The sequence below is a fragment of the Pollicipes pollicipes genome, unplaced genomic scaffold, assembly GCF_011947565.3.
Source record: "Pollicipes pollicipes isolate AB1234 unplaced genomic scaffold, Ppol_2.1 Scaffold_6478;HRSCAF=7683_pilon_pilon_pilon, whole genome shotgun sequence".
NCBI classification, from domain to species: domain Eukaryota; kingdom Metazoa; phylum Arthropoda; class Thecostraca; order Pollicipedomorpha; family Pollicipedidae; genus Pollicipes; species Pollicipes pollicipes.
In genome coordinates, this window is record NW_023596882.1 from 50,204 (window position 1) to 77,697 (window position 27,494).

The 27,494-nt window shown below is 51.8% G+C and overlaps 1 protein-coding gene across 1 annotated transcript in view; it reads left to right on the plus strand.

Moving 5' to 3' along the window:
• Window positions 1-26,623, plus strand: part of LOC119106954 (potassium voltage-gated channel subfamily H member 8) — a 65,407-nt gene extending 38,784 nt beyond the window's left edge. Inside the window, exons 9-13 of the mRNA XM_037230299.1 lie at window positions 3,444-3,648; window positions 14,506-14,685; window positions 18,339-18,457; window positions 18,712-18,792; window positions 26,366-26,623. Of these exons, the coding sequence (XP_037086194.1) occupies window positions 3,444-3,648; window positions 14,506-14,685; window positions 18,339-18,457; window positions 18,712-18,792; window positions 26,366-26,623 (843 nt within the window). The remainder of the gene's footprint in view (window positions 1-3,443; window positions 3,649-14,505; window positions 14,686-18,338; window positions 18,458-18,711; window positions 18,793-26,365) is intronic.
• The last annotated feature ends 871 nt before the right edge of the window (window positions 26,624-27,494 follow it).

Here is a 27,494-nt window from a genome sequence, read left to right on the forward strand (position 1 = left end):
CATTGCATAACTTGCTGAGACTTGGTCATTGCCGTATTTCTGCCCAGATTTTGGTTTCAAACAGCACTTGGCTTAGATGAGTGCCCACTCGCATGACATCGACATCCAATGATGATGTAGTTACCTCCATCTGCATACCAAGAAAGGCACGTTTGCGCCGGGTATGATAACCCGCTCGCACCCCATTCCTCGACGCTGAATGTCATCTGCCTCGCCCGCCTGGAAGTCCTTGACTGTCTTGGTGCATGGACCCGCCTGTCGCCAGTCGGCACCCGTCTGCTACAGTGAGACACGTGTGGTGTGCTCCTGGTGTGACGCGCGTCCGTGCACCTCGCCTCCGGCGGCCTGGACGAGGTCGGACCGGCGCCGCTCCAGAGACACTCAGCGGCCACGCTCTTCTACCTTTGACGTGCGTCCGTGCACCTCGCCTCCGGCGGCCTGGACGAGGTCGGACCGGCGCCGCTCCAGAGACACTCAGCGGCCACGCTCTTCTACCTTTGACGTGCGTCCGTGCACCTCGCCTCCGGCGGCCTGGACGAGGTCGGACCGGCGCCGCTCCAGAGACACTCAGCGGCCACGCTCTTGTACCTTTGACGTGCGTCCGTGCACCTCGCCTCCGGCGGCCTGGGTGAGGTCGGACCGGCGCCGCTCCACAGACACTCAGCGGCCACTCTCTTCTACCTTTGACGTGCGACCGTGCACCTCGCCTCCGGCGGCCTGGGTGAGGTCGGACCGGCGCCGCTCCACAGTCACTCAGCGGCCACTCTCTTCTACCTTTGGCCCGCCAGCAGGGTGACGGTGGGCACTCCTCGACGACCTTTGACCCGCTGATAGGGTGACGCTGACCTCGGCCCTGGACTCGCCCGCCTGGCATGTGTCTGTGTGTCGTTCACGTGCTTCTGACAGCTATCTGCCTTCAGTGACCTCCCCCCTGAAGCTGGCGTGGCCGCTGAAATCAAACATCGATCGAACAGTTTTTATCAGTCACTTAACGTTTTAAAGTTGCAAATAATGCGCTGCGACTTGTGGTTGCCTCCGTTCCGGCTTTTAATTTATGTAACGTTCTTGTATTTCATCGCAGCATCTTCCAACATACGAGCCTTTTTTTCATTCCGTGGCTGTGGATTTATTTTGTGACATTTGTGGCGCATGTGGCTTGCGCTGCCTGTTTGCTTCCGCTGATGTTAGCAGCGTTCCCGTCCAATGTTTTCCAACATTTATGGCACGCTGTGCAGTAATGCACGGACCGAGGTTCAGCCACGGGCAGGGTTATCACTAGTGGTCAAGTCTAGTGTCATGGTCAGATTTCTTCAGAATGGCTGTCGACGTGATTAAGTTTTTTTTACTCAGCAGTACACTATCAGTTCACCACGCTCACAAATCAGGGTAGATAGTTCACGCACGGACAACGTAGAAGGCACTTGAATTCAAATTCCGAACTATCAGCGGTGCTGGTAGCAGGAGGTCCGTGCTTGCAGGTGCGTTTGTGACTTTCGAGCGGGGAGTTACGCTTCCAACATGGCTGTACTAGTGCTCTGTATTGCTGTTGGCGTCACCGCGTGTTCTCCAGAATTTGAAAATATTTTAGCTATTATGCTATCATCCGCTACGTCATGCTGTCATTGGCAAAAGTAGCCAATGCTACGCAATGCTTCAGGAAAGGTCTTCACGAATATAAACCGCTCTGTAAGTGTCATGCAAATGCAACAACACAATGCTTATGAAATAATCCACGCGTCACCAAAAGTGACATGAATCTTCCTCACTTAGCCCCGGAAATAAGCCCTTTCAGCAAGCTTTGGCTTCACCAGGTCAATCACTCCAGGTAATCTCGATGTCCGTGGAACAGCACTCGTGCGACGCGCGGTGTTGACGGAAGCCCTAGCTTCGAACAAGCATGCGGCTGTAGCGGGAGTCAGCCGGCCTGGGTCAGAGCCGCCGCTGCTGACCGCCGACTCCACCCGCCGCCGAACAGAGCTGCAGCGTTCGCAGACAGATGTGCTCAAATCGCGCTGACGCCCTGACAGTTAGGCACGGACGGTTCGGCAGGGAAGTCCCGATTGCATGCAGTGCTATTTTCAGCGTAGCTCCGAGTGCTGAAAGCGAAGAGCTTCAGAATTTTCGTTTGCATATCGCTGAGTATTGTAGCGTGTATAGCATTCGAAGGGCCCACCACATTATAACAGCGTTACTTTATATGCGCTCCGGTATTCAGTTATGTGCCTTACTCTCGTCTCGATATGTAACTGTCATTTTTGCAGCTCGCGCAGTACTTTGTACTACTGTTAACTTGAAATGTCACCTTGTGGTATATTGCTGCATATTTCATCAAAATAGTTGTAGGTAAAATGCATTGTCGGATCTGACCACCTGAATAGCGTTAACGAATATAAGTGCATAATTTGGTTTACTATGTGATCTGTCTGTAAAATATCTTTCCGAGGACTCAGTTCAATGATTATTTGAATTTCATTCTTACAAAGGCGTTTGTTGCGCCGATTTACCGTGCACAGTTCTCATGAGATTTACTGTGCACAGTTCTCATGAGATTTGCTGTGCACAGTTCTCATGAGATTTTCGTAAGGTATCAAAAACGTCTTACCGGCAGTGGCTCGCTGATAGCGTGTCATGGTTCCCCAAGGAGTCGAACGCTGTCTCTAAATGCTTGGAGGCTGCTCCTGGCACAAAAGCTTCTCGTATTGGATGCTACTGGGATAACCCACTGGGATTCCATCCACTCGTTCCGATGTTTACTTTGGGATCGAACCATCGGACGAGCAGAGCCCCGGCTTCTTCCAAAGCCAATAGCACCAGATCTCACTTGCTGGAAAGCGCGCTGTCTCAGCCACTAGCTCTGTAGGGATCCTTTAGTTACCATCGATGCAGAAACGTTGTCACAGTTGGCATCTGAGATTTTGATAGCGCGGGTGCGTGTAATCGACAGCTCTTGTCACACCCGGGAGTGAATGTTGCACTGCACGTTTGCATATCGCGAGAAGCACTCGGAACGATTTCGTGCGAGTTTCTGCGAAGCTAAATAGAATAGAAACGGTTATTTCAACTGAAGCCAACGAGAGACATCCCAGCAGCAGCCTAGAGAAAGCTTTCCTGTAATCCTGCACTTGTCACTTACCACATTCGCTTATGGAGCACACCAGGAAGATAGCGTGGGGCATCCTAGCACTGTGCATATATAACGCTCCTTCAGGCTGCATGCGTAGGTAGTTCCAGAAAATGTGTCACTCAGTTATTCATGAGGCGCAGACTGAGCCCGCTAATGGAATCTTCCTGTGGATGGCGTAGTTAACACAAGATAGAATGCGCCTTTGTCTCCCCCCCCCTCTCCTTCCCCCTCCCCTCTCCATCCCTCTCCCCGCACCTCCCCACGCCCCTCTGCCCCGCACCTGTCCCGGGCTCTGAGCCTGTGCTTCGGTCGGCCGCAGGAGACTCCGATCCACCTGCTGAAGCTGACGCGCTTGCTACGGCTGGTGCGACTCCTGCAGAAGATCGACCGCTACACCCAGTACAGCAGCATGATACTGACACTGCTACTCGTGCTGTTCTCGCTGGCTGCCCATTGGCTGGCCTGCGTGTGGTACGTGCTGGCCGACCGGGAGCGCCAGCAGCACTCCGCCGACTGGGACATTGGTGAGTGCCCTCGGACCAGGACACCGGTGAGAACTCTCAGACCGGGACATTGGTGAGTGCCCTCGGACCAGGACACCGGTGAGAACTCTCAGACCGGGACATTGGTGAGTGCCCTCGGACCAGGACACCGGTGAAAACTCTCAGACCGGGACATTGGTGAGCGCCCTCGGACCAGGACACCGGTGAGAACTCTCAGACCGGGACGTCGGTTAACACCCTCGGACCAGGACACCGGTGAGAACTCTCAGACTGGGACATCGGTGAGCGCCCTCGGACCAGGACACCGGTGAGAACTCTCAGACCGGGACGTCGGTGAACACCCTCGGACCAGGACGCCGGTGAGAACTCTCAGACCGGGACATTGGTGAGTGCCCTCGGACCAGGACACCGGTGAGAACTCTCAGACCGGGACATTGGTGAGCGTCCTCGGACCAGGACACCGGTGAGAACTCTCAGACCGGGACGTCGGTTAACACCCTCGGACCAGGACACCGGTGAGAACTCTCAGACCGGGACATCGGTGAGCGCCCTCGGACCAGGACACCGGTGAGAACTCTCAGACCGGGACGTCGGTGAACACCCTCGGACCAGGACACCGGTGAGAACTCTCAGACCGGGACGTCGGTGAACACCCTCGGACCAGGACACCGGTGAGAACTCTCAGACCGGGACGTCGGTGAACACCCTCGGACCAGGACACCGGTGAGAACTCTCACACCGGGACGTCGGTGAGTGCCCTCGGACAGGGAAATTGGTGAGTGTCTGCAGACTGAAGCGTCAATGAGAGTCTCTAGACTGGAATCTCAGTGAGTGTTTCCATATTCGACAAAGTTGGTCTGGACTTGACTGAACCTCGATCTATTGCCTTTGCAGAATAACAGTGTAGTGACAACTGAACTGATTCGACAGTTATTCGAGATATACATATGTTTAATGTATTTCCCACTCAGTGTCACATTATTATTTTTTATGATCATGGTGCGCGTTTGTATGTGTGTGTATGTGTGTTATAGCTATGATAGCAACTATTGACTGCTAGGCTCTACAAGCCTGCCAACATTGGTTAGAATTACGTTGTATGACTATGTAAACTTATATAGCTACTTTATAAGATACATTCTGAAGCATTAAAGGTAATGTTAAAAACCTTTCCATAGTTTTTAGTTAGCATTTGAATTATATCCGCATGATGTCAACCGTTTGTGTATATACTGTGCTTTGTATGATCGTCTAATTGTTTGATATATACTGTCCGTGGTGCGTAATCTCTACTGCAGGACACTCGGTGGAAGGGTGTTTTGCAGCTGAACGCTGCAGTGTTCATCATGATCCCGTATCCGTATCTTGCGTGACTGCATATAGGTATAATGCTCCGCTCCGGTGATCTGGCAAATAACAAGTGATTACGTATGCCAGGTGGTGCTTGGTTGTGTGACATGTCAACGAACCCCTTGCTGCGTGCTTGGAATGGTGCATGGGTTGTTGTTTTCGCAACTTCCAAACAAGATGAGCCTTGTTGGAGACTTTTCTGTCTGGTAACGTTATAAGCAGTCGCCAGGTGCTCGCCGTATCTCATGGATTGGAGGCTTGGTGGAGGTCATTTCCTGGCGATGCGACGGTCGCCGAGGTGACTGCGGCGCTGAACATGTCCAGTCCGTTTACCTGGCGATGTGACGGTCACCTAGGTGACTATGGCCCTGAGCATGTCGAGTCCGTTTACCTGGCGATGTGACGGTCACCTAGGTGATTACGGCGCTGAACATGTCCAGTCCGTTTACCTGGCGATGTGACGGTCACCTAAGTGACTACAGCGATGAGCATGCCGAGTCCGTTTACCTGGCGATGTGACGGTCACCTAGGTGACTACGGCCCTGAACATGTCCAGTCCGTTTACCTGGCGATGTGACGGTCACCTAGGTGACTACGGCGCTGAACTTGTCCAGTCCGTTTACCTGGCGATGTGACGGTCACCTAGGTGACTTCAGCGCTGAACATGTCCAGTCCGTTTACCGGCCGTAGTAGCCCGTCTGTGTGCCGAAGTGCGCGGGCGTTGAACAGTATACACCTGATGGATGAGTGCGATGACAAATTTTTGGTGGGGATATACAGCTGTTGCTTATAGTGGTTATCTGGTGGGCGTCATCGCTCAGCGAGTTACGAAACCGCCTGGCTACTGTAGTCGTCGTTAGGAAAGAAAGGATCGGTTCGCGGCTGATGACATCGAATCGTTTGCTTATATCATTCGGGGTGAGAGTTCAGAGCCGTCTGTTTACTGCTGGGAAACCGTTTTTCGAACAAGAGGAGCTGCGAACGGTTTAGCCACGTGGAACGGTGCGGTATGGAAGTCGTACGAAAATGGAGTGTGACAGGTTGGGAAGATATGGTCTAAAATCATTCGCGCTAAGGCGACACGAATTTGGGCATTATACTGAATAAGGAAATGCAAGACAACCACAACACAGTGGATTTAATTTGTGAGCGCGACAGCGGGCGCCAGTTATGTGCGTGTTTACGATGTCTGACGACCAGGGTCGACATTTTTGTGTCAAAACCTGCTGGAAAGCGTGGCACTAATTAGTATTTTGACGTTCTGGAAGCGACAGAACTTAAAAGGATGTCATTAGCTATTCCCGGCGCGGCGCGGGGCGGCATCCTGTGCGGTAATGACTGTCGTCCTCCCATCGGTCGGAAGTCGCTCCAGGCGACGTCTGGCGATGGGCCCAATCGACACGATCTGCCACATTATGTACCACTGGCAGCCATTTTGGCATAAACGGCGCCGTGAGACTTTGTCAATCTTTATCCTCAGATCGCCAGAAACCGGGCTCTCGAGTACATGATTTTCGTATCTGCAAATTTCAGGGCAACCTTTAATCTTTATCCGCGCGTTTGTGAAACATCTTTATTTGCATGTTTCTTGCACCGCTTGCTTCTGATAACATGCAGATTTAGCTGGATTTTGTTGAGTGTGCCAAATCAAATCAAAATAGTTCATGAAATAACTAGACGCCCCCAAGACATTGCCTGTCTCCTCAGATTACCTAGGGGAGGGGGAGGAGGACGCCCACGTCATCATTATCAGCATCATTATCACAACACCGCACGGGCGGAGAGGAGAGGCGGCCATGTTGAGCCCCATGTGCGGCTCAACATGGCCGCCGGTTGGGGCCAGCCGTGTCTGCCCGGCTGTTGTCTCGGCTTAGGCCCTGGAGAGGAGCGCCCCATGTGCGGCTCAACATGGCCGCCGCCAGCCACGTCTGCCCGGCTGTTGTCTCGGCTTAGGCCCCGGCTTGCAGCGCCGTGTAGTGTGACCTGACCTGCTGGCCTACTGTGAGAGCCCCGGATCCCGAACGCCGCGCTGATGCCAGCCCTGAGGCTCTCATACCGAGCGGCGACAGTCAACACCGAGGCTAGACAGGCCGGTGCCATCGCGCCCCAACAATCAAATTTGTTCTGGCACTAAGTAGATTGGATTAGGCGGCACTCATGCGAACGTCCACCTTTGATGAAGATACAAAATCTTACGGTCGGCAGGGGTCTCTGTTATCAGTCTGAAGCACCTCCGTTATAAGTATTAAAAACTTGCTACAGGTATAAATTTGGCACTTGGAAACAAGTTCGAAAGGCTTTGGAACGTGCGGCCGACTTGCATGGCGAGGAGACCCTAAGACCTAATTCACAGTATGCGCCTAAGGTCTGTTGTTACGCAAGACTCGCACGCTCGGCCTAATGCCACTTCTTCCAAAGTTCAGACCAATAAGCACTCTTCAAAGTAATTGTGTTTTCAGAACGGCATGAAGGTGCAACGTCTGGTCAGTTCCTGGGAGTGTCATGGCTTTGAAGGGAGCCCGTAAGCATCTGAAGCGCAGGGCTGTGAGTGCGCCGCTGTTCTGGGCTGGCCCGGACACGGGGGGTCGGCGAGAGGTCAGGCTAGGCGGCCGCCGCTGCTTGGTCAAAGGTCAGTAGGTGTTGATCAGTGGTGGCCAGATTTCGCAGCGGATAAATATAGAACACGGGACAAATTGACGTTTACCTCTTCCATCAGGACGTTAGGGTATAGGCTGTGTTTGTATTGGCCACGACTTTAATAGGCTCCTCGATGTCTCACATTGCGAAATCGCAAAAACTGTCACCCAAGCATCTGTCTTGTTTTCGGTGCATCGAATTCATTATTTTATATACATTCCATTCATTTGCACCGAATCGTGGAAATTATTAACGGTCTTAGCTGCGATAGAACCGCTGCTAATGCCGAGGGAATTTCTAGTGTAAAGTGTGACGCGTTCCTCGTCGAACGTCGGGCGTGGGAGCCGAGCGTCGATTTACCTGACGCGCGTCAGCGTCTGCGCTTCTCAAATGCAAACGGCGAGGAGGTGTGGACGCCGCAGCTTCGCGAAGGCAGTGTGCTTGCCTCAGTGGCGAGTTGGCGACTGGCTGTGGAAGTTCCCTGATGCCACCTATAGGCTGACGCCATCTGACGCCGGCCGCGGCCCTGCATGTGCCTGTCCCAGCTGTGACCAGGAGTTTCCAATAGCAGCCGCGTGCTGTGGAGCGTGACGGCTATTCTCGGCCAGAGAAAACTAGTGTTGGAAAGGGCTCCCAGCCGGGTAAATGTTTGATCTCCTAGTGGCAGTTGGCAGGATCGCAAAATGAGCTTGGTTGTTGTTCGCTGCGAGCTGCATCACGAGATGTACCCTGCTGCGTGACGTGAGGTGTCAGGGATGTGGTCACACAACCAGGAGTCGGGCGTCCGTCTGGACGGCGCTGCGTGACGTGAGGAGTCAGGGACGTGGTCACACAACCAGGAGTCGGGCGTCTGACTTCCTCATGGTTCGCCGGCTACAAAACCAATGTTGCTGTCGTGCGGCTTATAACCGAAAAAAGTAAATAGCCAAGAAGCCAAAGGACAATACGCCAGATGTAAAAAGTTGAAATGGTAAAACGTGCTAAGGAACAGGAGTGAATTGGTTCAATTCGAATGTGAATAGGTCAAGGTGACAAAAAGGCAAACGGTAATAAGTCAAAAAGATACCAGTGAAATGCAAAAAGTCAAGCAGGCGAAACGTTAAAAATGTTAAAAGGCAAAAAGGCAAAAAGGCAAAAAGGGTATAAATTAAATAGAAAACAGTCAAAAGCGATGAATGTCACATGCATATATGTAAAAGGGGATCTGGTCATAAAGCCAATATCACAGGGATTAAAGCCAAAACGACAGAGGTAAATGCAATAAGCCAAATGATCAACAAGTAAAAAGGGCTAAAGGGCAGATGAATATAGGTAGGAAACCAAAAGTCCAGAGGAAAGGGACAAGCTAAAGGAATTCAATCCCAGAGGACACAGCAGCTAGAGTGGATGGAAACAACTAAACAAAGCGTCAAAATGTTTCAAAATCGACTACTTCGACTACTCCTGAACCAATGTGGCGTAATCCACGCCTACCGCCCTACCATACCACGTGACTTGTTTATCTTCTTTACTTACACCCTGGGACTTTTGTACATATCAGCAGTGGCTTCGCTACGGAGCAGTTAAAACAAAAGGGACCTTTTTTGTTGGTGGAGTTGGCGGCGGCCCAGTAGGGGGGGGGGGGAGGGAAGGGCGGTTTTGCCCCTGCCTACAGGCAGGGAGCAATAATGTATATATATATATATATATATATATATATATATATATATATATGTATATTTCGCCTCCACTTGCGGTGGCCCTTTTTGCCCAAACGAAAGTTTTGTGGTTACACATATGTTATAAACAATTCAAATCTAGGATGCCCATGGCTTCGCTGGAAAGCCATTACTTGGGCAGTTGAGGAGGCTCTTTTCTGCATGACAAGGCCCTTTGTCTGGATCAGTAAGCCCCCGTTTTAAGTCAGTGAGTCCTGCTTCGAATCAGGAGGCCTTATCTCGTGTGAGGGAGGGTGCTGGCTCGCGAGGTCACCTTAGTGGATCAGAAGGCTGCTTTTCCGTGTAAGGAAACGGCCTCCGAAAATCAGGAGGTCCTTGTTAAGAATCAGGAGGTCCCTTTATCACGTAACATCCTGTTCCAGAAGGCTCCTGTTAACGATCAGAAGGCTCTGGTTGGGATAAAGAAGCCCTTCACTGGATTGGATGGCCCCTACTTCACATCTGGGGTTGTGGTCACTCCACTTCCGTTAAGACATGTAGCCGTGATAGATCATCTTTGAGCCGCGCTCACTTGCGCAGGCTTTACCCATTTCTCAAATTCCCTGAGTAAATGAAATGACCGCGTGGCGTATACTCGAACTGGGAGCACTCAGGCTTGTGTCCCGAAATAGTGGCTATTGGACTGACCTACGCCGTATTTTTTGTGATAAATTAGTTTAAGTTTGTCATGTAGGCAAGGAGCAGCCATGCTGTGCTTTTCGTTTCATGTTTATCTACTTTTGCGTGATGTACGGCGGACGCACTAGAGCCAGGGTCTGAGCCAGCCTAGGCTCATTCCTCTTCCAGAGACGAGGCCGGGGATGAGCATACACGTGGAGCATCCGGGTCGCTACTTGGAAAGAAACGTCGCCCCTAAATTGTCTATTTACAGTCAATGAAACACCACGTAACTGATTTCAAAGAACCTTCGTTCTTGGTGATCCAAATTATGAGCTGTTTTACAGCAGATAGCTCACCGGACGGTATTTATTTTAAAAAAATCACGACTCAACCTATGTACCAAAAGTCTGCATTGGAATGTAAGCCTTAAGAACGTGCGTAGATATACTTGGTCTAAGATGGTTCATATTGGTGCTCGCACCGCCCTCCGTGGCCTCCAGGAATGGGGTCTCATTTGCCTCCCCAGACCGCCAAATCACTGAAAGAAAGGTAAGCTTCAGTTTCTTCAAACTGGGGAAACTCGCCAGATACAGTTTAAAGGAGTATGAATAGGTTGCTATGGGGCTTATTTGCCCTCCTTTCGTCCAAACTCAAAATGCCCTTCGAAAGGTCACACCCAGGAGCCGCCACCTCCTCCCATCTGTGAGCAGACTCCGTTTACTTAGAAGGTCCCTGAAAGGTTCTTTGTCGGTTTTTCAGTCAGTGTCCGAAATGTCGGGAATAGGCGCCATTTGACTAGGTGTATGCTGGGGAAAACCGCTGTCAACAATGGCTAACGTCCAGTGGTCGTTTTGTATTTGAACTGTTCCATTCTGGGAGTAAGATCCGTGAAAGAATATTCATTAGAAAATACGACCCTCTTAACGACTATCACGTATGTAATTATTGTAGGGAGGTCATCATAATTCCTTTTTAGTGCTTGCCATGCCTTGCATTACACAAGCACTGTACTGTCCTAACACGCGCACGGGTGGCCGGCTATATACCCTTCGCTCAGGTGTGGGTCAGTTTGACCCCCTGAGATTTGAGAAACTAAGAGAGCTAGAGACACTAAATTCATAGGGTGTGTAGGTCTGTACGTGAACTAACTTGGATAAGAAGGTCATGGTGATTAAAATCATGCAAGACTGCTTTGAGTTTCGCATTTGAATAAGCCACAAGGATTACGCTTGACACCATGTTCCTAAAACAAAATGTTGACATGGGTTGTTTTAGGTCAGTAACCTGCATAGAAGCAATTAGCAATTAGCAATTAGCAAGCAATTAAGCAATCCATAGAAGATATATATTGTGGCTCCTGTTATTAATATATTCAAAGTGAGCACAAGAAGCTGCCCCATACCGCAAGCCCTAAAGAAAAAAACGAGTTGGTTTGACCTTGGTCTGACTTTCACACCCAACCCTAGGTTAATGGAATTTGTTCACTAATTGTTGCACTGTCTGAGAAAGTATCTCAGAAATATGTGGCTTCGTCTAACATTCCGTTGTGGTGTCAGATTGAACGCTTCCCTAGAAATCGTCTTCGCTGAATCCATGGCCTGACTGTGACCTGTTGTAGGTCAGCGACCTGATAGGGCACATCTGAAATGTTGATTTCAAACGATGCGCTATTCAACTGTCTACAGATTTGCAAAACTTGGCTCAGCTACGCCGTGCCGTTCGGAAACCGTTCCGGATAGCCTTCGGGCGGTCAAATTGACCCCTGCCTGAGAGTGCGTTGATATAAAATACAGTAACAAATGATAGGCAGTCTTTTTATGACCATGACGTTCTGAGCTGGAAGGCGCCTAAAACAGAGAGTTAAAAGGCATCATGTGACGGACAATATTTACGCGTCAATGCAGCTAACACCGCATGGAAGCCCTTCCATTCCAAACCCTGCACCTCTCTGCATTCCGCACATTCACGAGGCTGTCTATTGGTTGCGCTCCACTGACTAAACGGTGTTTGGACTTTATCCTCCCCCTTAGCCCCTACCCTCCGGGACGAGCAATTGATCAGGGGTCCTTGCGGTATTGTGAAACATTGGAAGCGCACGGCTTTGTCCAGAGAATGAATGTGCTGATTGGCACGCTGGGGTGCTTTTGTGTATCTGACTTGATTTCTTTTGATTTTTGCGTTTTGGCCTCGTTCCATTCGACTCCTGTCGTTTTGACTTACATTTTTCACTGTGTCGCTGTTGAATACTTTATCCATTTAAGTTTCATCACTTTTTGAATCGTATTCCGTTTGACTTACTGCCATTCGAGAGTGTCCCGTGGTTTGTCGCCTTTCGACGAGCTGCCGAGGAACCCGTGTGGGCCTCTGGCTCGGACAACGTCTGACGGAGTTAAGCCAAAGTGGAATAATCAAACATATTGCTTGCCATCAAAACCAACGATGGCTATCATGACGGTGTTTCAGCTTGCTTGCGCTGCTAGATATTGTCATTGACTGAAGCTTCAGAACCAGCCAAATCCAACTCGCTCAGCTATGTCTGATCCCTTTCACACTCCTTAAACCTGTCTCTATCCCACATCTACCTAACCCCTCTCCCAAATTCCAAAAGAACTCTGATGTAGTAGCCGAGGCAATCTCAATTTAGTGATATAAGAACTTCAAGTGTAGCAGGCGTGATCCAATGTGTTCGTGATCCAATCCCTATGCAAGGCGTCATGCCACTCCAATTCGCTTTGATTTGATTCTTAGTTCAAATCAAACCAGTCCCAAAACGTTGGTCCTCAAACCTTCTGAAAAAGGTCAGTCCAGCCATGTGTTTATGTATAAGACATTGAGGTATTCAATCTGTGAAATGAATCCGTGATTCCGCTATAATATTCCCTGCGGTCAGAGGCTTGCCACAAATCGTAATGTCATTTATAACATGCAATGCGATGGCAACCCGAATATCACTGAAAACTTCAGACAATAATGGACCGGAATACCTCTGGAAACGTCAGGCAGTGACGGACCGGAATATCACTGGAAACTTCAGGCAATAACGGACGAGAGTAGGCCGACTGGTCATCGTTTTAGGTCCAAGCTTCCACTTAGTGGGATTTGTATTTCTATAAACGTCTATTGGGTTAACTACAACGCCGAACGTGGTAACCGCTTCCGTCCCAGAGCCGTGCCGGGCCGGGTTGTGTCGTGCCGAACGTGGTGACCGCTTCCGTCCCAGAGCCACGCCGTGCCGTGCCGTGCCGTGCCGTTCCAAAGTCGTGCCGTGTCGCGTCGTGCCGTGCCATGCCGTGCCGTGCCGTGCCGTGCCGTGCCGTGCCGTGCCGTGCCGTGCCGTGCCGTGCCGTGCCGTGCCGTGCCGTGCCGTGCCGTGCCGTGCTTTACAGCCCGAGCGACCTCTCTCGCCATATTTTTATCTCGATGCCCAGTCGCGCATCAGTGTGCTGTGAAACTCCATGAACGTTGACCAGGCTGGGGTCGGCCAGCGCCGGTTTTTTCCGCAGGTCGTGCCGGCCTGCGGCAGCCACGCGCCACGGCAGACGGCGAAAGGCCGGAGCTGTGTAACAGCCCGGCTGTTCCATTTATGTTCCCGAAAATTGTCCTTGGCAGGCACGGGCTGCCTTCGACATCCCTTTCTGACCCGTACTGGCGAGTCTAAAGAGTAACAAACATCTGGAGGCTCTGCGTCCATAATGGAAGTGTAGCGCAAACAAAGTCGCCATTTTATCACCCCCTCCAGCACGGCGGCGCGGCGCCAATGCTGTCTGACGGCAGCACGTCAGCGACGGAGGGCCGGCACTCCCTCCTCTGCAGTGACCTGGCGCCAGCGCCTCGCTGCCGCGAGAGTTCAGAGCCACCCAGGCCAGATTGTCGCATGCAGCCGTGCAGGGCCAACTGAAGCGGACAAGTTTTCCCATTAGGGGCCGGGCGGCGGGCGGCCGGCTCGCGCCACCGACTATTAGTTCGCCTGTGCACGGCAGTGACGTCACGCGAGCGTCTCCGCACCGACGAGATGTCCCGCCGTCTCTGGCTGACGGCGGAGACGCCGGAGCCTGCAGCTGTCCCCAGTCTGAAGATACCGCGGCTGACGGCGGAGACGCCGGGGCCTGCAGCTGTCCCCAGTCTGGAGATACTGCGGCTGACGGAGGGGACGGAGCCTGCAGCTGTTCTCAGTCTGGAAATACTGCGGCTGACGGCAGAGGCGCCAAAGGCTGCAGCTGTCCCCAGACTGGAGTTACTGCGGCTGACGGTGGTTATGTATGGCCCTGCAGCAGACCTCAGGCTGGATCCTGCGCCTGGCCGTGATGTCGTCCCTAGGCTGGATCCCACGCATCACCGCGAGGCCTTCCCCAGGCTGGATCCCGCGCATCACCGCGAGGGCTTCCCCGGGCTGGGGCCCATACATCACCGCAAGGCCTTCCCCAGGCTGGATCCCACTCATCACCGCAGAGCCTTCCTCAGGCTGGGTCCCGCGCCTGACGGCGAGGCATTCCCCAGGCTGGATCCCGCGCCTGACCGTGCGGCCGTCCTCAGGCTAGATCCCGCTCCTGATCGTGCGTGCGGCCGCCCCCAGGCTGGATACCACAACTGGCAGAGCGGCTACACCTGTCCGTGGACAACGTCACGTCCGAGATGTCCTACATCACGGCCCTTTACTTCACCTGCACCAGCCTCACCAGCGTGGGCTTCGGAAACGTGTCCGCCAACACCAACAGCGAGAAAATCTTCAGCGTGGTCGTAATGCTGGTTGGAGGTGAGCTCGGAGCCGGTATTTGTAGATGGCTTTTCACCTGGATTCAATTCCCACGTGGAATGTTAGATCTAATCGAAGGCTTTCTCGAAATCGGGTGGGAATAAATTGCCTTGGCTTTTCTATCCTTTGCAATCCTCGGGGATAAACCTCGAAATACATCCCATAAATTTGAAACCAATGCATAGGAATGCTGCAGGTGTAGGTCATTTAGGAATTCGCAAAAAGGTTCGAAATTTGGGCATCCAGAATGTCATGATTACTGATAGTCTTTATAGGTCATGTACATGTGTAAAATTAGTCCATAGTCCCCATACTCTCTTCTCTGAAAGCCGGGATTCGTCCCACGCACATCATCCTTCATTGCGTTTTTAACATCACATGATGCCAGAACCCAGCAGAATTTCACCTGGAGGGAATGAGCTAACTAAATGTATTGATGCAAGTTAAGGTCCTTTTTAGACCTGGTTGTTCTTCACATGTCAGTGTTTTGTGTGGACTTTTTAACCTACACACTGCTTTGGGAGGAAGTGGTACATAGTACAATACTCCCCCCCCCTTCGCCTCTATTTTTGCGTATCAAGTTAGTCAGATACAAGTCAGGGCTTGCTCACCATTTTGCGTATCACGTTAGCCAGGTGCAGGTCAAGACTTGCTCACCATTTCGACAGTTGTCTGTCGATTGCTTCCGGCTCAAATCAGGCTACGACGCTCCATTAATCCAAGCACGGATAGCGTGACTGTCCAGTGGGGCCGTCATGCGGGTGGAGACAGTCACCGGTGCTCCTGGTCTGGACAGAGAGGCCCGGGCCACCCATCACCGTCATGATGCACGTTCGGGAGGGGCGTTTCATAAGCCGAATTCCAATTTACTGTCCAAGTTGAGTTATGTACATGACGGAACGGTCTACTGAAGCAAACCACAGACGTGTTCGACGATAATGCCAAGGCTTTAATGGAAGTTGGTGGCGCTCGACTATGCCGCATGTTATCTCCAGGCTCACCTTTTACCGTGCAATGTGCTGCCATGCTGGTCCAAGAATGGCATGGTCTACCGTTAAGAAACGACCTACGAAACGGCGATATTTTGGGAAACAGTTGCTCCGTCTATGCTCTTTATAACCGAGAAATATAGGGAAATGTAAGGCAGCCGGCATCCACGTCTCTTGATTTCTCAGCAGACCTTTGTCATCAATATATAGGTGTGATCTTCAACTGCTTTGATGCAAAAAGCCGACGTAACAGAAGATAAGGAGGCTCATAGACCAACAAGGTTTCTTCCCTACTAGCGACGAAAGTGAAATGTGCTAATATGTGAACTATCTTCTGACGATTCTTTTGCACTTTTACTACAGTCATGTTTTACGCAGGAATAAAAACACAACATTTACGTTGGACGTGATATCAAACATTCTTCGTATTCTCGGAACACATATTCCATGACAGTCACTCTTCGTGTGAGGTGTGCACGATCGCATTTTGTTACCATAGCAACAACGAAGGGCCGGAACGTTGACCGCGGCCTCATTCATGCTTTGTCCGCCCTGCACGGAGTCAGCTGGACGCGGAACGTGTTTTGCTGCGTGCAGTGGGCGTGGGATCCTTTTGGTCGCCTGACCGCGTTTGACCGCCAGCCATTAATGCCTGGGCTGCTACAGCTCGTCGCCATTGCTGGCCTCGTGATTGCAGCTTGCCGGTCAAGATCTGGTCGCATCAGTCCAATTCGTGTTCACGGTTCGTAAATGAGGCGTTTCGAAGCACCACTTAAGTCACGAATCTGCTTAACAAACCAAGCTGCCATCTGATTATGCCGGTTCAGATCCCAAACTGAGCCGCCCCGCCACTCGAGCTCCTTTGGGTATGTGATACGCGTTAGAGCCCGGCCGCGCGGCCCCGTCCCCGAACTCCGCTCGATGTGTGCCGCGCGGTGGGGCCGGCTGCGCAGCTGCGTCCCTCGAACCCCGTTTGGTGTGTGACGCGCGGTGGAGCCCGACCGCGCGGCCCCGTCCTCAAGCTCCGTTGGATGTGTGACGCGCGGTGAGGTCGGCCGCGCAGCCCCGTCCCTCGAGCTCCGTTGGATGTGTGACGCGCGGTGAGGTCGGCCGCGCGGCCCCGTCCCTCGAGCTCCGTTGGATGTGTGACGCGCGGTGATGTCGGCCGCGCGGCCCCGTCCCTCGAGCTCCGTTGGATTGCGACGCGCGGTGAAGTTGGCCGCGCGGCGTGGCTCCCAGGGGCGTCGCTCCCCCGCCGCCAGGTGTGCCGCTGACGGCTGGCCACCCGTGCCGCGCCGCGCCACCAACCGATCGATGGGAGCGGGACTTCCTCCAAACTCGCGGCTGGCTCCGGTCTCTGCCTCACTGACCTCGGCCGGCGGCCGTCGCCGAGTCGCCTCGCAGTATTGCCTCGCCCGCACCCCTCCGGCTTAAAACAGCGGCACCAGTCCCGCTTTTTGTGGAGGAGCTTTCGAACTTTCCACTCAGCGTTGCCGCCTGGTACACGTGGGGAATGCGCGCCACTAACTTCTTGCGACGGTGGGGACACATTCCGGCTGACGAGTGCAGCTCTTCATATCATGGAAGCACTCAAAAATACTCGTGAAGCCATTCACATGATACAGCTGTACATGCCAGCGAAGATCCCGCGTTACACATGATACCATTACGGCATACCGGTGTTTCGTGCTATGTGTTCTCTCTGTCGTAAACGTGCCTACGTCTTTCAGTGACCTGTGTGCACCTTCACGTGCGGAAAGGATTTTCATCATCTTAAGTGCACAGGAAAAGTTTCAAACCACTGCCATCAAAACGATCATGCGATTTGTGTCACAAGAACTACAACAGTTGAACTCGATGCTAATTTATTCTCTCATTGGTCTGGCGCAGAAAACATTAGGATCCCGAATTGGTACATTATCGGAAATAAATCTAGATATTTTCCATTCTTTGTTACTTTTTCGTGCATCCTTTAGAGAGTCTCATGGATAGCGTTTTATTATCGGCCCAAGTAATTGCACCTTGTGCGTGTTAGGCACTCTTGAATAGTATCACCAGGCGATTTGGTTCCATCCATTTTAAAGCGAAATGAGCTCTGCAGCTAAATTCCTTGCACTAATTTGAGAAATCGGGCGTCATCTGCACGCTCGTTTCATAAGCTGAAACGTTGAAAGACATCCACAGTGATTAAGATTTGACGAGGCTTACGTCAGACGCAAAGTTTGCCGACAGAGAATGATTGCTCACGCGTGTGGGTGCCCCAATCTCAACTCGATTCTAGCGTCCGACTCTTCTCAACAATGATGGGAGAGGACGAATGATGTACAGTGGTGGGAGAGGACGAATGATGTACAATGATGGGAGAGGACGAATGATGTACAATGATGGGAGAGGACGAATGATGTACAGTGGTGGGAGAGGACGAATGATGTACAATGGTGGGAGAGGACGAATGATGTACAATGATGGGAGAGGACGAATGATGCACACGACATTCGTCAGCCCAATGCCCACCAGAGGCGCTTCTGTACTTCCCCGACATAGGAACAAAACCTGTCGGCGGGCGGCCATAGGCCCCACGGCATGTTTAAGATCCAGCCGGCTTGGCCCGGACTCGCAGGCACATGTGCTGTGAGCCGCGCTCACGGTCCCCTGATGTTCCAGCCCTGATGCACGCTGCAGTGTTCGGAAACGTCACGGCCATAGTTCAAAGGATGTATGCAAAGCGCTCCTTGTATGATTCCAAGTGGAACGATCTGAAAGACTTTCTCACACTGTATCAGGTACGTATGAGTGCAGTTGAATGTGAGAGACCCCGCGGGTCTTCATGAGAGTGTTTCGTTTTGCTTTCTCACCCTATAAATATGACGTTTTATCTCACCTGACCATTAATATCGTTATGCTAGCATTGCCATACGACATAAATTGAAGCTTTAGACAATGAGCGCAGCATCTGTATCAAATGAAAGAATGAAGCATGGCGTGCCTTAAAAAGCACGAACCTAAATTCGCGCCCACGATGCATTGTCATTTTCAGGTACCCAAGGAACTAAAGCAAAGAATACAGGACTACTTTCAAACAATGTGGTCTCTAAATCATGGAATAGAAATGGGTGAGGTAAGTACAGCCTGCCATTGCACCTTATATTGCTATGATGCCGCTTTTTCCCCTGTGCGCGTTCGCGCGTAGTGTGAACGGAGTCGTTGTCTGACACGTTCCCCGCACCACTCGGATCGCCCCTCTGCAGAAGCTGTGCGATTCTACGGCGAACCATACCTCCCTCACCCTTATATGTCGGCCCTCTTAGCCAGAGAATATGTATTGCATTAGCACTTAATTAGTAACTTGTTAATATATGCATATATGTATATATATATATATATATATATATATATATATATATATATGTATATATATATATATATATACATATATGTCTGTGTGTGTGTGTGTAGGTATGTAAAACAGCACTGTTGGCCTTATTCCTTGTAGAACAATCAGGAGAGGCGATAGATGGATGTATTAATATTTCGGCTACATGCCTTTATTGGAAAAAATCAAGATACATATATAAACATATCTTATATATATATATATATATATATATTCGTATACATGTTATATTTGTATCCGTTTCGATCAAGGCATGTAGCCGAAATACCAGTGCATATAGCTCTCCTTTCTTCTTGTTATCCCAAGAAAAATAAGGCTTATTCTACCGTCTCAGCACTTAGCTTGTGTTTTTTCAACACCAGTCTTGCCTCGTACTAATCTGCTTCTGCCGTCCGTCTCTAACTTGTCACGTTCGTCTACATAACTGGTATTACTTGCCCATACAATCTTGCTACTCATTCTCAGAATCGGCATTGTCCGCTGTTAGAAGAATCGGCACTGTCCGCTGTTGGACGCGAGCTTGCTCTGTTCGTGGATCGTTGTTTTTTTCCAGTGGCACAAGGAATGTGATTCGATTACCGTTGACTCTCCGTATTCTCTGAGAATGCGTTCGTATCCGGCGAGCATGCTTTCAGAACAACGAAAGTTATTTCGGGTTGGTACGAAAGGACGGGAAAATACTGCTATGTGTCACATAGAGTTCCACGACTATTGGAGTTCGTTACTACACAGTCGATGCCCCTTTAGCCTGCAAAACCAGCCATAAGAAAGTCTTCCTTCAAAAGTCACCGAAGCATTTATCTGTAAACTGTTCGTGACTGCTCACTTTGTTGAAATCCCTCAAACACGGATGGCTTTCCGGCAAGTGTTTGGCTGGCGGCCCTCGAACGCCACGACATAACATGGCAGATATAGCCACGGCCGGCTGATCCAGCGGGCTGCCGAGCGCTATGTGGTCTGGCCTATCCTATGGGATTGCCGTGCGCTATGTGGTCTGGCCTATCCTTTGGGGTTGCCGTGCGCTATGTAGTCTGGCCTATCCTATGGGGTTGCCGTGCGTTATGTGGCCTTGCCCGCCCGATGGGGTTGCCGTGCACTATGTAGTCTGGCCTATCCTATGGAGCTGCCGAGCGCTATGTGGTCTGGCCTATCCTATGGGGTTGCCTGGCGCTATGTGGTCTGACCTAACCTATGGGGTTGCCTGGCGCCCTGTAGGCTGGCTGGCGCTCGGTGAGGCCGGTGCGAGGGCGGGGGCGTGATGGCCGAGTGGTTAGGGCCTTCGGCTTTCACGGGAGGGGGTCCGGGTTAGAGCCCCGCTTGCGCCATGGTCTCTGTAGTCATTGGTGCTATTTGAACTCTTTTGTCGTGATAATACTTTCTAGTAAAGAACTGATGGTGTTGTATGGTTTGGAACACTTTTAAGGCAAATCAATTGGGGAGGTGTTTATCGTAATACACCGACACTACAGTTATTCAGTGGGTAGATGTGTCTTGTCATACACCCCTACTAGTTCTCCTAGTTTTTCAGTTAATTATGAACGTCATGTCTTAATTTGAACCCTTGCTGATAGACCAAAAAATAATTTGCGTAAATTGACAACATACCCATACATATATTTTTGCGGCGTCGTGTCTGTTCACACGACAGACTTTTGTCCCTCAGGTTTTCTTGGTTCTCTTGGTTTTGTCCACATTTCAGGATATTGAAGAAAGCATGAAATATGATGCAATAACTCACTTATAACTATTAGTCTACCTTTAAGTGGAAAAGACCGCTCTAGATAACACAATTTCTCTTTTAAGTGAGTATGCTCCTCAATACATAATTGGTTATGTCATCGTACCACCCTGCACAACACTGATCGAGAGCCATTTGGAGCCGTTGTATCTGAAAAGTGCACTCACAAACGCCAGATATGAACGAGATGACAGCTAGATTGTTCTTGGCCTTGACCACCGCATGGCCAGCGGAATGGCAGGTCATTGAATTGTTACAATTGAAATTGAATTGAATTGAATTGTTACAATACAATTGAATTGGAATTGTTACAGCGTCACGGGTGCCTGAGTGACCTTGAAATAGTCTGCACATCTTCGCGGGTGTGTACACATCATCACATCTGCACATCTGCACACATCATCTGCACAAAAAAGAAAAAGCCTGCACATCTTCGCGGGTGTGTACCTCAGGAACTAGAGGGGGTCTAGGTCTGGACCAGGGCAGGGCTGTGAACTGCACCGAATGGTCTTCAGTGTTATGATATCAGTTCAAAACCCCATACAAATGCAAATGTTAATTTTCCCGATGAGGTTCCGAAAGCGTTCCGCGGGTCACACCGTATTATAACTTGTTCTGCGAGCCAAATTATTTTGTTGCCGGTGACTTAGATCCGAGTGGCGTGGCGACTTGTTGACGAACAGAGGCTGCGAGCTGCCGCGAGTTCAGCGTCTTTGCGTGTTTTCCGGTTCAGGATAACAGTACGGATTTTAGGCAGCGCTTCTGGGCTGTTGGCGCTCTGACTGAAAGAGTTTCCTCAGATATTGCCGACACAGCGGAGCAGTTTACGGCTCTCAGGAGACGCCTGGCAAGTCTGGCGATGGGAACATGTCATCAGGTGGCCGGCCGCTAAGTGAAGTGAGCACTTCCACAGCCGCTCGGCCCCGGACCTCCAGCGGCACCCGCCGGCGGGGCGGACCTCTGTGCGGACCCTCCCGCGCTGCGCAACTGCCTCGCTAGTCCGCCTCGCTGCCGGGACGCGGCAGCTGGAGTCGTCGGGACGCGGCAGCTGGAGGCGTCGGGACACGGCAGCTGGAAGCGTCGGGACGCCGAAGCTGGAGTCATCGGGAGACGGCAGCTGGAGGCATCGGGACGCGGCAGCTGGAAGCGTCGGGACGGACGCGTCAGCTGGAGGCGTCGGGACACGGCAGCTGGAGGCGTCGGGACACGGCGGCTGGAGGCGTTGGGACGCGGCAGCTGGATGCGTCGGGACGCGGCGGCTGGAGGCGTCGGGACACGACAGCTGGAGGCGTTGGGACGCGGCAGCTGGATGCGTCGGGACGCGGCGGCTGGAGGCGTCGGGACACGACAGCTGGAAGCGTCGGGACGCGGCAGCTGGAGGCGTCGGCGCCGTGACGCGGCAACTGGAGACGTCGGGACTCGGCAGCTGGAGGCGTCGAGACGCGGCACCTGGAGGCGTCGGGACGTGACAGCTGGAGGCGTCGGGACGCGGCAGCTGGAGGCGTCGGGATGCGGAAGCTGGAGGCGTCGGGACGAGCGCATAGTTTAAGGCGCCCTTGCCACGATGTCAAATCTTGCCGTGTGCAAATGGCCCGTTGTTGGCCGTGTCAACGGCCTGCAGGTGGTGACCGTGTTGACTTGGGTTTCTGCACCCGAGCCACTTTGCCCTCTACATCCTGATCCCAATTCTGAACCTGGAATTCAGGAGTACGATTGAGGGACTGGCAAACTTCAACGATGAAAAAGGGAATTGAATTTTCGTGTCTCTTGAGTTGTGATACGGTGAGGGTTGCGTTGACTTTCAGAAGATATTTACCAGATAATGTCTGGTATTTGGTTCGAACAAAACGTCTTGGGATAACACTAGTCGTTAGTAACAATAATCTTTAGTGACACTTGCCGTTAGTGACACTACCACTTGACCTTTTTAAAAATTGCGCCAAGCGCCGATGGGGCCATTCGGGTGCCTCCGTTCCCAGCATTGAGGCGAAATATGTGATAGGCTGTTTGCATATGGCACCGAGAGAGCCGTTTATAGTCGTTCGTGGAAGACCTGTTCACTCATCACAAGATGGCTGTTATTTTTTAAAATACATTACAGGGATATCGTTTTATTCAGAAAACCAGCTTTGATATAATAGGCGTGTCGTGCGCCGATCGAGGCAGTCCAGGGCGTACCACTCGGAGCTGTAGGCATCGACGAGTTGCTACTTCAGATGCAGCATTCGAGATCATGCAAATCTCTAGGGCCTCGTAATGTTGAGAGCATTCATATATGCATGCACTGCTGTGGCCATGGGCATTAAACCCAATCCCAGCCTTGCGATGTTGGGTCCAGTAAAATGGGCCTGAGCTTCCGCCAGCCATTCCATCTCAAAACTAACACTGCAACCAGCAAGTATATCCGGCCAGCTGGTGGGGACCGCCCGACCGAATCGTCAATGACTAGGTTGAACCTGATTCTGCGCCCTGGGAGGAGCTATTGCGCAATGAAACAACAAAGGCACGCGTGCCATCATAACTTTTAATGGGCTGCCGTGTTACATACCACTGTCTATTAAAAAAGTTTTAGTTGGCATCTCATCCGTGCATCTCGTTTTTTTCATATCGGCATCGAGTTCTCTCCCGGGAAGCCCGCAGTGCACACGAGCAACCAGTGCGCACGAGAGAGATCCTTTCCGCGTGACCGCCTGCCCGCCCTCCTTCTGCGTATGTGTTGTCATATGGCAGATTCGACTGATGTATGGATCCGCGTCTCGGGAGATCCTCGGCGTACCGGCTGCCAATGGACCATAATTAGCGCTGGGTCATTATTAGTTCCCCGTCTGGATCATAATTAGGTCCGGATTTTACGCCCAACTGTTTTTCGGTTCATCTCGTGCGTGTATTATGGTGTTGTTCCCCCAGTTCGCTGTCTTCGCAGTTGCGCTGTGATTAAGGCGGCACCCTCACGGGTATTCCAAGTGCACGACGGTAACACCGACTCCGCCCCTGGTATCTCGGGATCCGATGGTCGGATTGGAAACATGCCGATACCCATCGGAGTCCCGCTCAATCACAGCTGGAACGCCCCTGGTATCTCGGGATCCGATGGTCGGATTGGAAACATGCCGATACCCATCGGAGTCCCGCTCAATCACAGCTAGGAACGCCCCTGGTATCTCGGGATCCGATGGTCGGATTGGAAACATGCCGATACCCATCGGAGTCCCGCTCAATCACAGCTGGAACGCCCCTGGTATCTCGGGATCCGATGGTCGGATTGGAAACATGCCGATACCCATCGGAGTCCCGCTCAATCACAGCTAGGAACGCCCCTGGTATCTCGGGATCCGATGGTCGGATTGGAAACATGCCGATACCCATCGGAGTCCCGCTCAATCACAGCTAAGAACGCCCCTGGTATCTCGGGATCCGATGGTCGGATTGGAAACATGCCGATATCCATCGGAACCCCGCTCAGTTACAGCAAGGAACGCCCCTGGTATCTCGCGATTCGATGGTCGGATTAGAATCATGCCGATACCCACCGGAGTCCCGCTCAATTACAGCTAGGAACGCCCCTGGTATCTTGGGATCTGATGGTCGGATTATAAACATTCCGATACTCATCGGAGTCCCGCTCAATCACAGCTAGGAACGCCCCTGGTATCTCGGGATCCGATGGTCGGATTAGAAACATGCCGATACCCATCGGAGTCCCGCTCATTCACAGCAAGGAACGCCCCTGGTATCTCGGGGTCTGATGGTCGAATTAGAAACATTCCGACACTTATGGGAGTCCCGCTCATTCACAGCAAGGAACGCCCCTGGTATCTCGGGGTCTGATGGTCGAATTAGAAACATTCCGATACTCATGGGAGCCCCGCTCAATCACAGCAAGGAACGCCCCTGGTACCTGGTACCTGGCACCTGGTACCTGGTATCACGAAATTCTTCTATCACGAGCGATTTCTGGGCCCCTTACTGCACTTGACATGTTTTGTACCAATTGATAGCCAGCCCCGGGGCAAAAGAGCACTGGAGCGCAAAAGCAAGCGATTCTTCGCTTCAGAATCATCAAATTATTTTAACGATGATCAAAGCCGGGTCAAGTTCAGCTCAGGTCAACAGCAGCTTACCTAAGTGGTTATTATTTTGTGCTGTTTTTCTGGTTCACGCAACATATGGAGATCGATGCTTCAAGATACGTGGGTTACACTGAGTTGTTCATCACAAACGGACATAAAAAATAATTTGAGTTCAAGGTTTATATTTTGACAAACATGACTTCCGATGACGCCTGGTGCGACCTCGTATGGCGTGACTGGCCCAGACTGGCAGAGAGCCAAGCCGGTCGATTCAATTCGTCACAGCAATTCAAAGTACGAAAGACAACTGCGAATTTCTGCTCGATGGTCCGTCCCGCTAGCTCAGTTGGCTAGAGCGCCTGTCTTCGGATCCACCCGCGATTGGTAGGTTTCAGTGGCTTTAAGTGTCTGGCATTTGCCCCTGACTGGGATGACCCGCAGCCGAACACAGAGGTCGCACTAACGGTCTGGTGACGTCTGACAGGTGCGCAGGGCAGGGCGTGCCTAGCATTGCGGCACGTTGAGCTTTTGCCACAAACTGTCTGTCGTTAACCCAGAAGTTCGTAATCGGATGGCGGGATCAGGTTTTGCGAAACAAGCTCTGCTCAGCGTGAGCTTCGCAATCGGATGGCGGGATCAGAGTTTGCGAAACAAGCGCTTCTCAGCGTGAGCTTCGCAATCGGATGGTGGAATCAGGGCTTGCGAAACAAGTGCTGCTCAGCGTGAGCTCTGATTCCAGAAATCATCCAACCAACTTACTGTGCAGGCCTCCTCTGATGCCGTCGAAACGCAGTGACCTGACCCAATGTCGAATTTGTTTTTCCTTCGGAATGGTGTGCACAATTTTCCCATGTCTCTGTGGGCGAAGATTCATAGACGCAGGAGGTATTATGTGCATCAGCATAGCAGTCTGTCTCTTTGTTTTAGATGGTGACGTTTTTTGGATGAAAAATGTCAGAGCAAGAGCCCGATAAGTGTGTACTGGTAATTGGGAAATCGGGAAATCGTGGTGGCCGGTAACATTATAATGGAATAATTGCTACCAGTAATTTTGCAACGAATCTCCTACACTCACGTAATACGCGTTTGTGGCAATTTTCGTGAGCCATTACTGCCGATTGAAAGTGTATCAGTGCGTACCGTGTTTTTTATTAATGTGGTCTGCACCGAATGTTGAATTAATAAACACCTGGATTCGATCCAACCACCTCGAAACGGTGCTGCACAAGCAGGAACAGTGAACGCCGAAGAGACATCAAATAAACCGTGAACACAAAAAATACCCACTTAACGGCAAACAGGCTGGAAACCAACCAGGCGCACTTCCCTCATGAACTCGAATTTCGATGTCGCCGATGAATTCGACGTTGTGCTACATCGCGGTCCTTCACCTGCCGGCACTCTGCCATGACCCGTGTCCGGTGTTGCGGCGTCAGGGCGTGGCCGTGGGCGGGGCCGCCGCCAGCTGCAGCGAGCCGCTGTCCGGCAGATTCTGCGCGACTTTCCGGAGGAGCTGCGCGGGGACGTCTCGATGCACATCCACCGGGAGCTGCTGCAGCTGCCCATCTTCGCGACGGCCTCCACCGGCTGCCAGAAGCTGCTCTCGCTGCACGTCAAGGACAGCTTCTGCGCGCCCGGCGAGTACCTGGTGCACTGTGGCGACGCCCTCCACTACATCTACTACCTCTGCAACGGCAGCATGGAAGTCGTGCAGACCGACATGGTGGTCGCTATTCTAGGTAAGTGAGGAGGATGTTTTCTTCATAGCAAAAGCGTTCCCTGTTTCCCATGTTCGAATATGTCCGGCGTCTTTGTTGCTTTGTTCTTGAAAGTGCCAGATGGCAGGCTGGTCCCATTTATCGGCTGTAGTCTTTGTACATATTTCAGGGGGCCTTCTTTGGTCCAGATTTTCAGCAGCCATGTCCAAAGTTTCGAGAACGGACCCTGCCCTGGCTCGTCACGTTTCACTATGCTCTTATTTGGCAAGCTTAAGTGTTGTCTGTGTGGCCTAAATGATAACGGATAAAGTTGCAAGCTGTGGAAAGGACAGGCTCAGCCCGTGATGGTCGACGCAAAACATTGGAATATTTGCGGGCGGTATGAGCCTCAGCAATCAGCCCTACGCTGCCCTGGACCTCGCAGCTGACCTCTATAGCTTGTACACAACATCCAGTTCGTTCCGCACGCGTGCGCAGCTTTCGTCAAGAATGCAGCCCATGGCGAAAGTAATATTAGTTTAAGCCTGCCCGCCGCAGCTGTCCAGCATCTGGCCGTGTGTGTTCTCAGCCAACAGGCCTGCATTGTCAGCTGCGGTGCTTACCGGCAGCTTGCAGCGCCAGCCGGTGCTAGCGAGCCCTGGGGACAGTGGCGACCCGGGAACACGTTTCTCCACTCTGCCTCCACTCACCCAGCGCGCGCGCACCCAACTCCGGCCGCTAACCGACGCCCCCCCCCCCCCCCCTCCCCCTCCCGGGCGTGCGGGCGGAGAAGGCCCAGCTGGGCTCGGTGCAGGTCCATCGATTGACCATCTATCGTTGGCTACCCATGGTGCGCGGCATCAGCATTTTGTTTGTCTATAGGAGGATGTATATAAAGAGGAGAAAGTGTGAGAGGGGAAA